Source organism: Myotis lucifugus, unplaced genomic scaffold (genome assembly GCF_000147115.1).
Source record: "Myotis lucifugus unplaced genomic scaffold, Myoluc2.0 scaffold_6, whole genome shotgun sequence".
Classification (NCBI taxonomy): domain Eukaryota; kingdom Metazoa; phylum Chordata; class Mammalia; order Chiroptera; family Vespertilionidae; genus Myotis; species Myotis lucifugus.
This window is the reverse complement of record NW_005871054.1, coordinates 1,193,250-1,208,669: the sequence shown is the minus strand read 5'-3', so window position 1 is coordinate 1,208,669 and position 15,420 is coordinate 1,193,250. Positions and strand designations below refer to the sequence as shown.

Here is a 15,420-nt window from a genome sequence, read left to right as displayed (position 1 = left end):
CATGCCCCCTATGCGAATGGAGCCCACATCCTGGGCATGTGCCCTGATCTGGAATAGAACCACAACCTCCTGGTTCATAGGTCGACACTCAACCACTGACCCACAAAGGCTGGGCAACTTATTGTTTTAATAGCTACAGAGTTTCAGTTTTTTTAGATGAAAAGTTCTGTAGATGGATGGTGATGATAGTAGCAAAACAATGTGAATGCCACTAAACTGTACAATTAAAAATGGTTAAGGGAGAACCAAGATGGCGATGTAGGTAAACACCTTACTCGCTGACTCCAACAACCACATCAAAATTACAACTAAAATACAGACAACCATCATCCAGAACCACTTGAAAGCTAGCTGAATAGAAGTCCTACAACTAGAGAAGTGAAGAAGAAAGCACGCCGAGACTGGTAGGAGGGGCAGAGGCACGGACCAGGCTGGACCGGCACCCATGTGTGCAGTTTTTTTAATCAGGAAGGAAATGCCCTCTGTGGAGGCCCTCCGTGAGGAGCAAGGGGTCCCATGCCCACACTAGATCCCCAACCCAGGCTCCCAAAGCTAGGAAATGAAGCCCCCATAACTAAGGGCTGTCAAAACCAGCGGGGATTGTGGTTGAGTGACATGGAGGCTGCTGGAGACCCAGATGTTCCTCTTAAAGGGCCGGCACATAAACTAAACTTACAAGGTCCTACTTCCTCTGAGCTCTAGTGCCAATGTGAAGCCCCGGGGCACCAGACACTTATGAATAGGAATTGGATTATCTGGCATCAAGGCAGGAACTCGGGAGTGGCTTTCTCCCAGATGGAGGTGCTCCCAGGGGTCATTATTCCTACGCTGGGACCTCCCCTTTTGCAGGGCTGATTGGCAGCCATTTCTGTTTGCTCTGCCCTGGTGATTCCCTGAGACCCCACCCCATCCAATTTGCAGCCCCACCCATGCTCTTTGCAGCAGCTTTTGCATATGAATGGCCTGTCCTTGCTCAGGCTTCAGACTTTGCTAAAATCTCTCAAACAAGCTGTAGCTGGGTCAAGGAGCCCCAAATCTATCAATAAAAGGCCTAAGACCTGGCACTAGTACCAGCCTGCCTTGCTTTACAGCTAAGCCTTGCCTGGGCACTTCCAAGCCCGATACAAGTAGGAGGAATCTGCAGATCTCTCTGTAGCTCCTGCTGGGTGGCCTCAGGCAGTGGCTGACTTTGCACCTCCTTGGAGACTCAAGAGCTAGTGCATCCAGTGGTCATCATCAGACCATATCAGATTATAGCTCTACATATCTATAAGTGACCACTCAAGTGGCAGACTCAGTGAACACCAAAGTCCCACTGAAGCAAGTCCTGCTCTATAGGGGTGTCTCCTGCACAGCAGTTCTCGCACTGTAGTCGCAGCGGGTCTTCACAGTCAATTGGCCTAAAGGTCAATTCCTCCCAGTGACACCAACAGCAATCAAGTCTCAACTACAACAAGACTGTGCACACATCCCACAAAGGGGGGCACCTAGAGTGCCCAGCTCAGGTGACTGGGGAGGCTAAGCCACTAGGCCCTATAGGACACCTACTACACAAGGCCACTCTACCTACTCAAGGAGACATAGCAGCTCTGCCAATACATAGAAACAAATACAGGGAAGCAGGGAAAATGTGGAGACAAAGAAACATGTCACAAATGAAAGAAATGGAAGAAAGCAAACTACTGGATATAGAGTTCAAAACCATGGTTATAAGGTTACTCAAGAATCTTCATGAGACCATCAGGGATTTGGTGAGATTTTCAAGGATCTTAGTGAGAATGCCAATTCTATGCAATGTGAAAATCCTCCATTTCCAGACATGCAATAACAGAAGTGATGTCATGGTGGGAATATAAGGAAAAGTGAAAACATGACCTAGTTATTGATCAATCCACAGATACAGGTTTCCTATCTCTGTCAACAGGTGGGATCAACATTTTGGTAGGAGTCTAAATTAGGTATAGTGAATAACATTTTATTCAACTTTTCCCACTCTGGAGAGCTTATGCATGTGACTTAGCAATACTCAAATGTCATCAATGGAAAGTCATGTCATAGATAAGTCCCTAAGTCCCTAAGACCATTTTAACATGATACTCAGGAGATGCCAGAATGTTAACCAGTACATATAACATAATACTGATATATGATAATTAAAAGAATATCTCATTTCATAAATAGCCTACTATACTCAGTAATTCCTAATGACTTTCTCTTATTAAAATACAATCCCAAACAAAATGTATTAGAGCCTGTGAAATCTTTTCTTCCCCAAAACGCTGTGTGGTATGTGTTCTTTTCCTTATATTTAATGGCCTAAAAGTAAGTGGTTTGACTAAAAAGACAAAATAATTAAATGTAATACATGATCCTTAATTGGATCCCAGATCGAAAAATGAAATAAAAACCTGCAACAAAGGACATTAATAAAGCAATTTAAATATGAAATACGTTTTAAAATGCCATCATCAACACTAAATTTCTAGAAAAATTAAGTGATTTAGGACAGATTTTTTAATTTTATACAACATTGGACCTCTAGATAATCTAGAGAGATTCAAGCCTCATGAAATCAGAAAATATTATTGTATAACATTTAATGCCAAGCAAGCTTATTTCTTTTTAATATCAAATAAATCATCCAAATTATAAAAGGTACCAAAATACTCTGCAACACTTCAAATCTTATTTAAAAACAGGACTTAGAAAAATTACTGAAGCAAAGAAATTGTGTTTTATTCTAGTTTGATTCTATATATATTTATAAATCTAGAAAGTTGACTTAATTTTAGGGATATTTTGGATAAACTGATAATCATATAAGCTTACCTTAACTCTCTGTAGGAAAACTGTAAACTTAAAGAAAATATCCTTTAGCAGATCAAACCACTGAGGAAAATTCAACATTCTCATCTGATCTGCGAGCCTAAAAAAAAAAAAAGAAATCAAACAAAAATAATGATTGTCTTTGAGTCAAATGATATATGAAATAAACGTATGAATTAAAGGAAACTATACTAAATTCTAGTATAGTTTTTATACTAGTATACTAAATACTATCTAGTAACATAAGAATTATGTAATTTCATCTAGATACCTTATATCAAAAAATTGAGTTGGGGTCAATTACCAACCAACTCCTGCTTGGTTAAATATCTTTAAGACTAATCTAGTCAAGTATACTGACTTATGAATCTTACAAAATAATTCCATGTGAGCATGATTCGTGACCATTGGGTGAAAAGCCAGAGAGAGATAAACCAATTTTGGTTTAAGGTGGAGAAGAAATATTCTGAAATAAGTAAAAATAGGAATATAACATCTCCCTTAATAACTTAATAACCTACTTTTCTAATTACAAGCTAAAAAGTACTTTTCCATATATGGCATGGTGGCTAAGAGCATGAGCTCTGGGCCCACAATGCCTTGGATCAAATTCCAGGCCTGCCATTTACTAGCTGTATGACTTTGGACAAGTGACTTAACCCCTGCATGCTCTCATTTTCTCACCTTAACATGGGTGAAAGTAACAGAACTTACCTTGTATGATTGCTATGAATATTAACTGAGTTAATAAGAAGTACATAGAATAATTCATGGTGCATAAAAAGTTCTATGTATTAACCAGTATGGTATCAGTATACATATATATGAGTCATTATATATCGTATTAGTATAATATATAATAGTATAGCCAATATTTTATAGCTGACAACAATCAATAACTTCAAGATAAAAAGTTAATGCAAAATAGTGCCATAAAAATATTTTATAGTATTACAATGACATTACACTAAATTTTTAATGAATGCTGCTGCAGCTAAGAGTTTATTTTCCAAAGATATTCCTATACTTGAGATACAGGAAGTTCTCTATTTGAGGAAATATCCTAGGGAAGAAAAAAATTAAAAATAACTGACTCTCCATTTCTATAGGGCTTTTAAAAGAGTCCCAATAACTTAACTTTTCTAACTACTGCACTAGTGATTCCTGCAGTATTAGGGCTGCTCCAACTAACTCTGAAACTGAGTTTTCACTAGGTAATGGTATGTAAATTAAAACTCCACATCCTCATTCTATGAGTCTGACCTAGAGGAGTTTCACATTTGTCCATACTGTTAGTCATATTTTAGGCCAGTCAATAAAGTTTATCTATTTGAATGAGAAATTCATAGTCATAAAATATTTATCACTATTCTCAAAATAAAAGAATAGGGATTACAATGGTGAAAATAAAGTTATAGATATGGGCAATTCAAAATCATGTACTCAACTTTTCAAAGCCAATTAGAAGCTGGGTTTTAATTATTTGGGCAACTAATTTAAATTTCACACTGATATCCTCTGAAATGGATTATCTTCAATTTCCCCCCTCCATATCTACATTGTATCCTCTCTAACCTCTGTCTGCCCTGGGAGGCTGATCTGCTGGGCTTGGTCCTTTACAAAAGATTGGAAGAAGAGCCCTGGCCAATGTATGTCAGTTGACTGGGCGTAGTACTGAGCACTGAAAGATTGCAGGTTTGATTCCTAGTCAGGGCACAGGCCCAGGTTGTGGGCTCAATCCCCTTGTAGTGGGTGTGCAGGAGGCAGCTGATCAATGTTTTGCTCTCACATGGATGTTTCTCTCCCTCTCTCTCTCCCTTACTTTCTCTCTCTTAAAAAAAACCCCCAAAACAATCAATAAAAATTGTTTAAAAAGACAGGAAGGAGAAAAGGTGCTCATAACTCCATCTCCTCTCCTTGAGGGGTTACCTCCAGATGACTGCCTCCCTCCAGTGAAGATAATTTCAACTACTAAATGTCTTTTTTTTCCCTACCACTACATATCTTTCTCCTTTTGAATTCTATTAACTGCTCTCTTCCCTTAATAGAATTCAGAAGGAATTCTGTGACTGATATTTATACTTACTTCGTAACAGCATCTGTGTCTAGTTCTTCTATTTGTGAAACTTTATTAATCACACACTGCAAAATTTAAGAAAAAAAATGTGATTAATGTGAATTCTAAGTACTGTACGTATATTTAAAAGGGCTTCAATGTGTAGAAATGAAAAAAATTTAAAAAGTGTTACTTTGAAAATACATCTTAAAATTAAATGAAAGTAAAAAGGCCTCAAAGATTCTGATAATAATCTTACCAGACTCCTCTTGTGTCTCTTATACATACCTCAAGGTGTTTAAAAAACTTCAGCATTATCATTACCCTATTAAATAATTATTCCAGGGTAGCTTAAACTGTATTAATTAAAATCTCCTACTATTTAAAACTATTCAAAACATAAAAGAACACAGAATTATAATACTTAGGAACAAGATATAAACCCCATATTAAAACCCCAAATAAAATATGACAAATTTCTGTATGCTGATTTTGTATCCCACTATTTTAGTGAATTTCTTTATTAATTCTATTATCTTTTAGTTGGATTCTTTAGGGTTTTCTATATATAGTATCATGTCATCTGCAAATAGTGACAGTTTTACTTCTTCCTTTCCAATTTGGAGCCTTTTATTTATTTTTCTTGTCTGATTGCTGTGGCAAGGGCTTCCAGTATTATGTTGTAATAGTGGTGAGAGTGGGCATCCTTGTCTTATTCCTGATCTTAGAGGAAAAGCTTTTAGCTTTTCACCATAAGGTATGATGTTAGCTGTGTGCTTGTCATATAGAGCCTTCACCAAGTTGAGGTAAGATCTTTCTATACCCACTTTGTTGAGAGTTATCATAAATGGATGTAGAATTTTGTCAAGTGCTTTTTCTGCATCTATTGAGATAATCATAGGATTTTTATCCTTGGTTTTGTTGATGTGATGAATCACATTGTTTTTTGGATGTTGAACCACACTTGTATCCCTGGTATAAATCCTATTTGATCATGTAGTATAATCCTTTAATGTACTGTTGAATTCAGTTTGCTAGTATTCTGCTGACAATTTTGTTCATCAGGAATGTCAATAGATGAATGGCTAAAGATGTGTGACACACACATACGTAGTATTGTATAATGTGTATATACACACACACAGTGGAATATTATGTGGCAATAAAAAAGAATGAAATCTTGCCATTTGCAAGAACATGGATGGATCTAGAGGGTATTGTGCTAAGTGAAATAACACAAATATGGTATAGTTTCACTTATGTGTGGAATCTAAAAACAACAACAAATGAACAAACAAAACAAAAATAGATTTATAGAAACAGAGACTAAAGGGATGATTACCAGAAGTGAGTAGATGGGTGAAAAGGGGAAAAGGAATACAGTCTGTAATATTGTGATAAGTTTGCACAGGGAAGATGATTACTATAATCAGTGGGGTGATCACATTATAAGATATAAAAATGTTGAAACTAATATAACCAATATAATATTGTTTACCAACTAGAATTAAGTTTTAAAAAATGTAATTCCAAAAGAAATTTATTTTGGAAGCTACATTTTCTTTTTTTAAATATATTTTTATTGATTTCAGAGAGGAAGTGGGGGAGAGAGAGAAAGATAGAAACATCAATGATAAGAAAGAATCATTGATCGACTGCCTCTTGCACACCCACCATTGGGGATCTAGCTCGCAACCCAGGCATGTGCCCTTGACCGGAATTGAACCTGGGACCCTTAGGTCCCCAGGCCGATACTCTATCCACTGAGCCAAACCAGCTAGAGCGGAAGTTACATATTCTTGCAATACATGCAACAGTTTAAAGTTGGGAAAAAAAATGCTTAGACTTCAAGAGAAGTCTGGGAATTAAAACAGCAGTTTAAAAAACTTATTTAAAAGCATAGTATTCTTACAGAAAATTGTACAAATTATGTTTATTGCTCAATATTTTTTCACAATGGAATACACCTGTGTAACCAGAACTCAGATCATGAAACTGAACACTGTCAGTAAGCCATTCTCCTGCTCCCCTCCAAGTAACTGTTTCCTCCCAAAAGTCACTCCTATCCTGATTCCTAAAACAATAGATGTTTGAATCAAGTGAGTGGAATCATACAGTGTATATTCCTTGGTGTCTAGTTTATTTGGCTACACATTATGTATGTGATATTCATGCACATTGTTGTATGTAATTTATTCATTCTCATTGGTGTATAGTATTCAATTATATAAATATACCACAATTCTATTTATCTTTTCTACTGATGACAGAATTTTTTTCCATTTTTTTAATATAAATAGTGCTACAATGAAATTCTTGTGTCTTCGGTGAGCTTATGTATGCATTTTTGTCAGGTAAATACTTTGAAGTATAACTGCTGAGTCATAAGTGTATATTTAGCACTAGCAGATAGTGCCAACAATTTTTTAAAGTGGTTTTAACTATTTTAAAATAGTGTTTCAGCCAGTGTTTGAAAGAGGTAAAAGATGGGGTGACTATAATTTTTTATTTGATTTTATTTAAACATTAAAAACTTGGTATTGTACATTCAACTTCATGATGGTCAATTAAGCCTAGTAAACACATTTTAAATTGTTGTGTTTTTTTTTATACAGAAAAACTGAAGTTCAGTAAATAAGATTTATCTGAGTAAAAAAAGCCAAAACAGAGATCAGGAAAGACTTAAAAAAAACACATGGATTTCAGTTTACAATAATGATTTCTTAGAGATCAAATGTAAGATGAAATGAACATTTATCTACTGCTGGTGACAGTATATACTGTTAATTTTTAAAAATTTAAAAATTGGTCACTTTCTGACCAATAATTCCACTTTCAGAAATCAGTTATAAGGAAATAGTCTTATATAAAACCAAACAAACAAAACTGTATACCACAGACACTTGTCACAATGTTCTTAACAGTACCAAACTGAAAACAACTTAAATATGCAGCATAAAGAAAATGTTAAGTTTAACATAATATTGATGAAATTTTATACAATCACTAAAAATCTAACTGAAATATATTAACAAATAAAGATATACATAGGATGATAATAATTAAAAACATCAGTAACAATTTATACTTGTAAATATTATTATAATATTTTAGCTGATAGGGCTATGTTCTACTTTTCTACATTTTCAGCTTTTAAATAAATGAAAAAATATTACTATTATACTATATATTATTTCTAGGATCATGTAAAAACAAATTTCACAAAAGATTCTAGAACAAAATATATCAAATAAAAAATGTATAATTACCTGTTTAATGATATTCTTTGCCGTAATAATCATTTCTTCACTATAGATTTCTAAAAAATTAAGTTTTCTTTGTTTTAAAAGTCCAAATACAAGAGATACTAGTCTTTCCTATCAAAATAAAAGAAGAGTATGTAACTTCACACTTTAAATACCAAATAATCTTAGAGATAGAAATATTAAACACCAAAGGTTTTATTTTTAGATGCTCAGAAACCTATACTACACATGGTATTTTTTAGAAGCCTGGAAAAAAAAAAAAAAACCCTTCTACTGCAATCTGGTCATCAGATTTTTGGAGTCAGTGTTCTAAAACAAATAAATCCTATTCCATAAGAGTGGATCAAATGAAGCTGGTTTAAGGGCAAGACAATACAAAAATGTATTTTAGCCTAGTTTCAAGTAGCTAGAAAATACCCTTCTTAAACCCTGATGACTAACAATACTCCGTGATCCATGTGCTTTTTAATTAGTGGTCTAGAAGACTGGAATGATGACCTGGACTATCTGTGGAGAATTAACTGCTAACAGGTACAAATAGCTCTTAACTACTTAGACTGCTATCAGGGCTTTTTGGAACTTTACTATTTCTTAGCATTAATTAGCATTGAGAAGTTACCAGATAAGTAAAGCCTGGATATGATGTATTTGTATATGCATGTGCATAAAACATGTTCATAATAGGTGCTCAGTGAATGTGAATGACTGATGAGTTATCATATAAGAATAATCACTTTTTAAAGAGATATACTCCAGTACATGCATATACATGGATATACGTTAATTTGTCCATATCTACATTTTGAAATTGGTTTGTAATCTATATAGAGACCTCATTTTAACTCCAATTTCTAATTAAGCTATAAAATTATTTTATTCTCTAATTTCACAGGATAATAAACAATTATGGTACTTGCTAAAATCACATGTGAAGTACTTTATAGGTCTAATAAAACTTGAAATTTAGTGTAATTTTGTTCACTATAATCTGAGAAGAATGTGTTCTAAACTAAGGATTTTAGGAATTAGCTCCAAGCAATGATATAAATTTCATTCCAGTGCTTAAAAACCATACCTCTTCTAAAATTTGACAGTCGTCTTCCAGTGGTCTATTTAAGTCACTGTGACAATAAGTAGAAAATTCTGCAATCATCATTTTATCTATCAGTTTTTCTAATTCACAAAGCTGTGATCCCAAATGCCTACAAAGGAAGAAGAAAATGTTACATATGAAAAATCCAAATTCACTCCACGATTAAGGGAACTATAGGCAAAACTTTTCTGACAGTACTTGTGCAATAATGTGATGCTTTAGTAAAATGGAGTCCTTTAACTTAACAAAAATAACTGCAACAGTTTCACATCACCTCCCAAATCCTATTTTTCTTTTTAACTTCCAGTTAAATGTTATAGGAAACCTGTTTCTAGAAATTCCGTGACTGTTTTTTTGTCTGCTTTTACAGATAAAATATTCAGATATTCTGAGTCCTTTCTTCACTAATCATTTACTGCAGGGGTGGGGATAGATGCCAAAATCCTCAACAAAATTCTAGCAAATCAGAACCAGCATTACATAAGAAAGATTATACACCATGACCAAGTAGGATTTATCCCAGGGATGCAAGGATGGTACAATATCAGCAAATCAATAAATGTGATACATCACATAAATAAATTGAAAGATAAAAATGACATAGTCATATCAATTGATGTAGAAAAAGCATCTGACAAATTCCAACAGCCTTTCTTGATAAAAACCCTCAGCAAAGTGGGAATAGAGGGATCATACCTCAACATAATAAAAGCCTTATATGACAAACCTACAGCCAACGTCATACTCAATGGGCAAAAACTAAAACCATTTTACCTAAGAACAGGAACAAGACAGGGATGCCCACTTTCACCACTCCTGTTCGACATAGTACTGGAAGGTCTAGCCATAGTGATTAGACAAGAAGAAGAAATCAAAGGTATCCAAATTGGAAAAGAAGAAGTAAAACTGTCATTATTCGCAGATGATATGATACTGTACATGAAAACCCTAAAGACTCCATCAATAAAGTATTAGACTTAATAAACGAATTCGGCAATGTAGCAGGATACAAAATTAACGCCAAGAAATCTATGGCATTTTTATACAACAATAGTGAAGTTACAGAAAGAAAGATTTTACTTCATTGACTGGCTTATTTCACTTAGCATAATGCTCTCCAGCTCCATCCATGCCGTTGCAAAAATACCACATGATCTCACTCATTCATGGATAATAGAGACCATTATAAACTTTTGAACAATAATAGATACAGAGGCAGAGCTGCCTCACACAGATTGTCAAACTGCAGCGGGAAGGCCGGGAGGGTTGGGGGGCAGGAGGGAGGGGGGTAAGAGATCAACTGAAGGACTTGTATGCATGCATATGAGCATAACCAATGAACATAAGACACTGGGGGGTAGGGGAAGCCGGGGTATTGTCAAGGGCGGGGGAAAAAAAGGACACATATGTAATACCCTTTGTAATGCTTTAAGCAATAAAAAAATAAATAAATAAATAAAATTAAAAAATAAATAAATAAATAAAGATTTTTAAAAATCCCATTTACCACTGTACCAAAAAAATTAAGATACCTAGGAATAAACTTAACTAAGGACGTAAAAGACCTGTACTCGGCTGAAACCGGTTTGGCTCAGTGGACAGAGCGTCGGCCTGCGGACTGAAAGGTCCCGGGTTTGATTCCGGTCAAGGGCATGTACCTGGGTTGCCGGCACATCCCCAGTAGGAGATGTGCAGGTGGAGGCTGATCGATGTTTCTCTCCCATCGATGTTTCTAACTCTCTATCTCTATCCCTTCCTCTCTGTAAAAAATCAATAAAATATATTAAAAAAAAAAAAAAAAAAGACCTGTACTCGGAAAACTACAGGACACTGAAAAAAGAGATAGAAGAAGATATAAACAGATGGAAGAACATACCATGTTCATGGATTGGTAGAATCAACATCATTAAAATGTCCATACTACCCAAAGCAATCTACAGATTGCTTTCCACTACCCGTTAAAATACCAGCAGCATATTTCACAGACCTAGAACGAATTCTCCAAAAATTCATCTCGAATAAAAAAAGACCCCGAATAGCCCCAGCAATCCTGAGAAAGAAGAAAAAAGTAGAAGGGATCTCAATACCAGATATCAAGCTATATTACAAAGCCACTGTTCTCAAAACTGACTATATGTTTGCACAAGAACAAACATATAGACCAATGGAATAGGATGGAGAACCCAGAAATCGACTCAAACCACTATGCTCAATTAATATTTGACAAAGGAGGCAAGAGCATACAATGGAGTCACGACAATTTCTTTAATAAACAATGTTGGGAAAATTGGACAGATACATGCAAAAAAATGAAACTATACCACCAACTTATACCATTCACAAAAATAAACTCAAAATGGATAAAGGACTTAAATGCAAGACGGGAAACCATAAAAATCTTAAGAGGAATCCACAGGCAGCAAAATCTCAGACATATGCCAAAGCAGTATCTTCACCGATACAGCTCCTAGGGCAATGGAAACTAAGGAGAAAATAAACAAATGGGACTACATCAAAATAAAAAGCTTCTGCACAGCAAAAGAAACCATCAACAAAACAACAAGAAAGCCCACTGCATGGGAGAACATATATGCCAATGTTATCTCCGATAAGGGTTTAATCTCCAACATTTATAGGGAACTCATACAACTTAACAAAAGGAAGATAAATAATCCAATCCAAAAAATGGGCAACAGACCTAAATAGATACTTTTCAAAAGAGGACATACAGAAGGCCAAGAGATATATGAAAACATGCTCACAGTCACTAATCATCCAAGATATGCAAATCAAAACGACAATAGGGTACCATCTCACACCTGTCAGAATGGCTATCATCAACAAATCAACAAATGACAAGTGCTGGTGAGGATTCGGAGAAAAAGGAACCCTCATGCACTGCTAGTGGGAATGCAGACTGGTGCAGCCACTATGGAGAACAGTATGGAGTTTCCTCAAAAAACTAAAAATGGAACTCCCATTTGATCCAGTGATCACACTTCTAGGAATATATCCCAAGAAACTAGAAACACCAATCAGAAAGGATATATGCACCCCCTATGTTCATAGCAGCACATTTTACCATAGCTAAGATTTGGAAACAGCCTAAGTGCCCATCAGCAGATGTGTAGATTAGAAAACTGTGGTACATTTACACAATGGAATACTACGCTGCTGTAAAAAAGAAGGAATTCTCACCATTTGCAACAGCATGGATGGACTTGGAGAGCATTATGCTACGTGAAATAAGTCAGTCAGGGAAAGATAACTATCACATGATCTCACTCACTTGTGGAATATAATGAATAACATAAACTGATGAACAGAAACAGGTCCAGAGACAGAAAAGCATCAATCAGACAGTCAAACCTCAGAGAGAAGAAGGGGGGGCGGGAGAGGGGGAGAGATCAACCAAAGTAGTTGTGTGCATGCATAGAAGCATAACCAATGGACAAAGACACTAGGGGGGTGAGGGCACGAGTGGGGGAGGGCGCGCAATGGGGAGATAAGGACACATATGTAATACCTTAATCAATAAAGAAATCAAAAATGGGGGGGAAAATGAATTTATAATTCAGTAATAAACTTACTTTGAAGCTACATTTTCCAGAATATATTAAGTATCTTTTAAGTTATAGAGCACATATCTTCCATAAAAATTCTCTGTTGTTACGCAGAGTGTAAGGTTTGGATGGGTTTCCTAGCAAATAGAAACTTCCACAAGAACACTTAACCGAATTAAATTTTGTGGCTTGTAATGGGTCTATCAATAAATTAAACATTTTGCCATGATCTCACGTAAAATAACTAAAATCCTAACCTTAAAGGTATTTTCAAAATAAAAACAGAAAAAACTGGGTCTTTTCCAATACCATGTGGAGTTTTTTGTAATGTGATAAACAATGAAAATCAGAAATAAAATTTAATAATTATTAAATTAAAAATCTAGTCTAAAGCTTTTAAAAGGAACTTAATTTTAGATATATTGGTATTTCTTCTGTTACCTTGATACTATCTTGACAAAAAAAATATTCCTATATTTCTAAAATGTTAGTTTCAAAGTTGTGATTGGCCTTTCATTTATTTCATCTACAAGAAAACGTAATTTTGCTTCTTCATCCAAATGTCCTTGTAAATATTGATCCTTATGAGTTTTGTTTGTTTAGCTAAGAATAAAATATCAGAATGATAACATTACTAAACAGATCAATCTGGAAGAAAAAATAACCATGTAACTTTAATCATACTCACATTTCTTCAGCTAACCTTACACACTAAAATTTATACTTTAAAATTTTCTAACATTATTTCTAATGGTTTACTTAATTGACATACCGGAAGCTGTGAATGCCCTGAAGTTCCTGCTGTAAAACCTCTTGTGTTGTTGCTATTAAGTCCAATGCTCCAACGAATTCAGAAGCAGATAACAACACCTGTACTGTAGGTTGAGTCTGGTGTACAGTGGCCATTAACTTCAGTTTATTGTACACTTTAACACAATTATTTCTGCTAAGTGCCAGTCTTAAAATGTGTAGTGATCCTTCACACATTACTTTATCAATCTGTGCAATTTTATCTCGAAGCATTTTTACAGCCTGGGAAGTTTTCTTGAGGTAGTCCTGCAATTCGTGTTGAGAGGTCATTGCATGAAAAAATGCTTCTGAACGTAGAGAGATCTGGTGAGCAATGTTTACTTCCACAATATCCAGGTAATGGCTCAGCTTGAGAGGGAAGGAGAAAAAAATCATGGAGTATTATAAGTATACCTTCCTTGACTGTCCAAATACTTCCTGAAAATGATATAAGATTTCTACATGTATTTTAATCCCCTTTGGTGAACTGCTTATGGGATCCTTGGTATTAGACATAACAAAATGGAAGAGAGGTAAAGATATAGCCCAAAGATTAATAAAATGTAAGACAACAGAGTAGAAGGTGATTTACTGCCCTCCAAACACTAACCTCTTTCTAAAAAGTAAAAGTACATCACAGTCATCTCAGATTATAATCTAGCTTCAGAAGTTCTAAAATCTGAGAGAGCATGAGCTCCTTAAACCCCAGACATCATTGTCATCATTAACATACAAATCACTTACCTGACTAAAAGATGATTATAGTTAATATTTATTGACCTTCTCCTTTTATGTACCAGGCACTGGTATATTATATACATCATTTTCTAATTTTAACAATCTTGGAATAAAGGTATTATTATTCTTATTTTACAGATGAAAAAACTGAGGCTCAGAGGCATTACAATACTTGAAGTCACATGGTTAGTAAGTGTCAAAACTAAAATTTGAAACCAGGTCTGTCTGACTCAATAGCTGAAGTTGTTTATACTATATACCATGCTGCCTTGAAATGCTAAAGAATTCATAAAAGACCAATTGGTGGTCCAGTCACAAATTATAAAAAGTACTAAAATTTATTTGGATTTTTTTTTCAAGGATGCTTATTTCACATCTCAAAAATTATTAGCAACTTGTAATACTCAGTTCATTTCCAATATATTTTCTTCTTAAAAGGTTGACAAATGCCTTAAATAATTAATTCATATATATTTTTATAACACTACCAAGATGAATTCCTAGATTAACATAGAAATTGTTACTCTAAAAGAATTAGAAAAATTAAAAATGCTTTCTAATTTCAAATATGGACTTCTAAAACTTGCGTTGTCTTTTCTTCCTTTATAAGTGCATATGCCTTTCCATTTGTCTCCCACTTGCTCACTTGATGGTTCTTCAACCTATAGCCAAAATTTAGGCATTATTTCTGAACATCTCAGGAGAATTCATAGCGTTAAAGGGTTAATGAACTTTCAACACTTAGGACGCTTAAGACTGGAAGAGATTATTTGGTCACCTAGCCTGTATCCTTAATACCATGCAGGATCACAATATCTTCAGTAAGGCTCCTTCAGTAATTTATTATAATACTAGAGGCCTGTTGCACGAAAAGATTCATGCAATAGGCCTTCCCTTCCCTTGGCTGCTAGCACTGGTTTTCCTCCCGCACCCGGGACCCAGGCTTTCGCTCTGGCTGGGCTCCAGCCGGAGCCACCCCGGAGCCGTCAGTCTTTCGCTGCTCAGCAGGCCCCGGGGCCGTGAGCCCTCCTATACTTCTGCCTGGCACCAGGCCCGTGTGCCCTCGCTGCTCCGCCAATCCCGGGGCCC

The 15,420-nt window shown here is 35.3% G+C and overlaps 1 protein-coding gene across 7 annotated transcripts in view; it reads right to left on the bottom strand.

The window, feature by feature from the left end:
• VPS54 (VPS54, GARP complex subunit) overlaps positions 1-15,420 on the bottom strand; it is a 90,619-nt gene that overhangs the window by 34,379 nt on the left and 40,820 nt on the right. For all 7 annotated transcript variants that reach the window (XR_002826870.1, XM_023746398.1, XM_023746393.1 and 4 more), the window contains 5 exons: positions 13,577-13,962; positions 9,224-9,350; positions 8,152-8,259; positions 4,913-4,968; positions 2,830-2,926 (listed from right to left, as the gene is read on the bottom strand). Coding sequence is in view for 6 of the 7 variants with exons in the window: in XM_023746398.1 (XP_023602166.1) it covers positions 2,830-2,926; positions 4,913-4,968; positions 8,152-8,259; positions 9,224-9,350; positions 13,577-13,962 (774 nt within the window). In the remaining variant the exon portion in view is untranslated. The remainder of the gene's footprint in view (positions 1-2,829; positions 2,927-4,912; positions 4,969-8,151; positions 8,260-9,223; positions 9,351-13,576; positions 13,963-15,420) is intronic.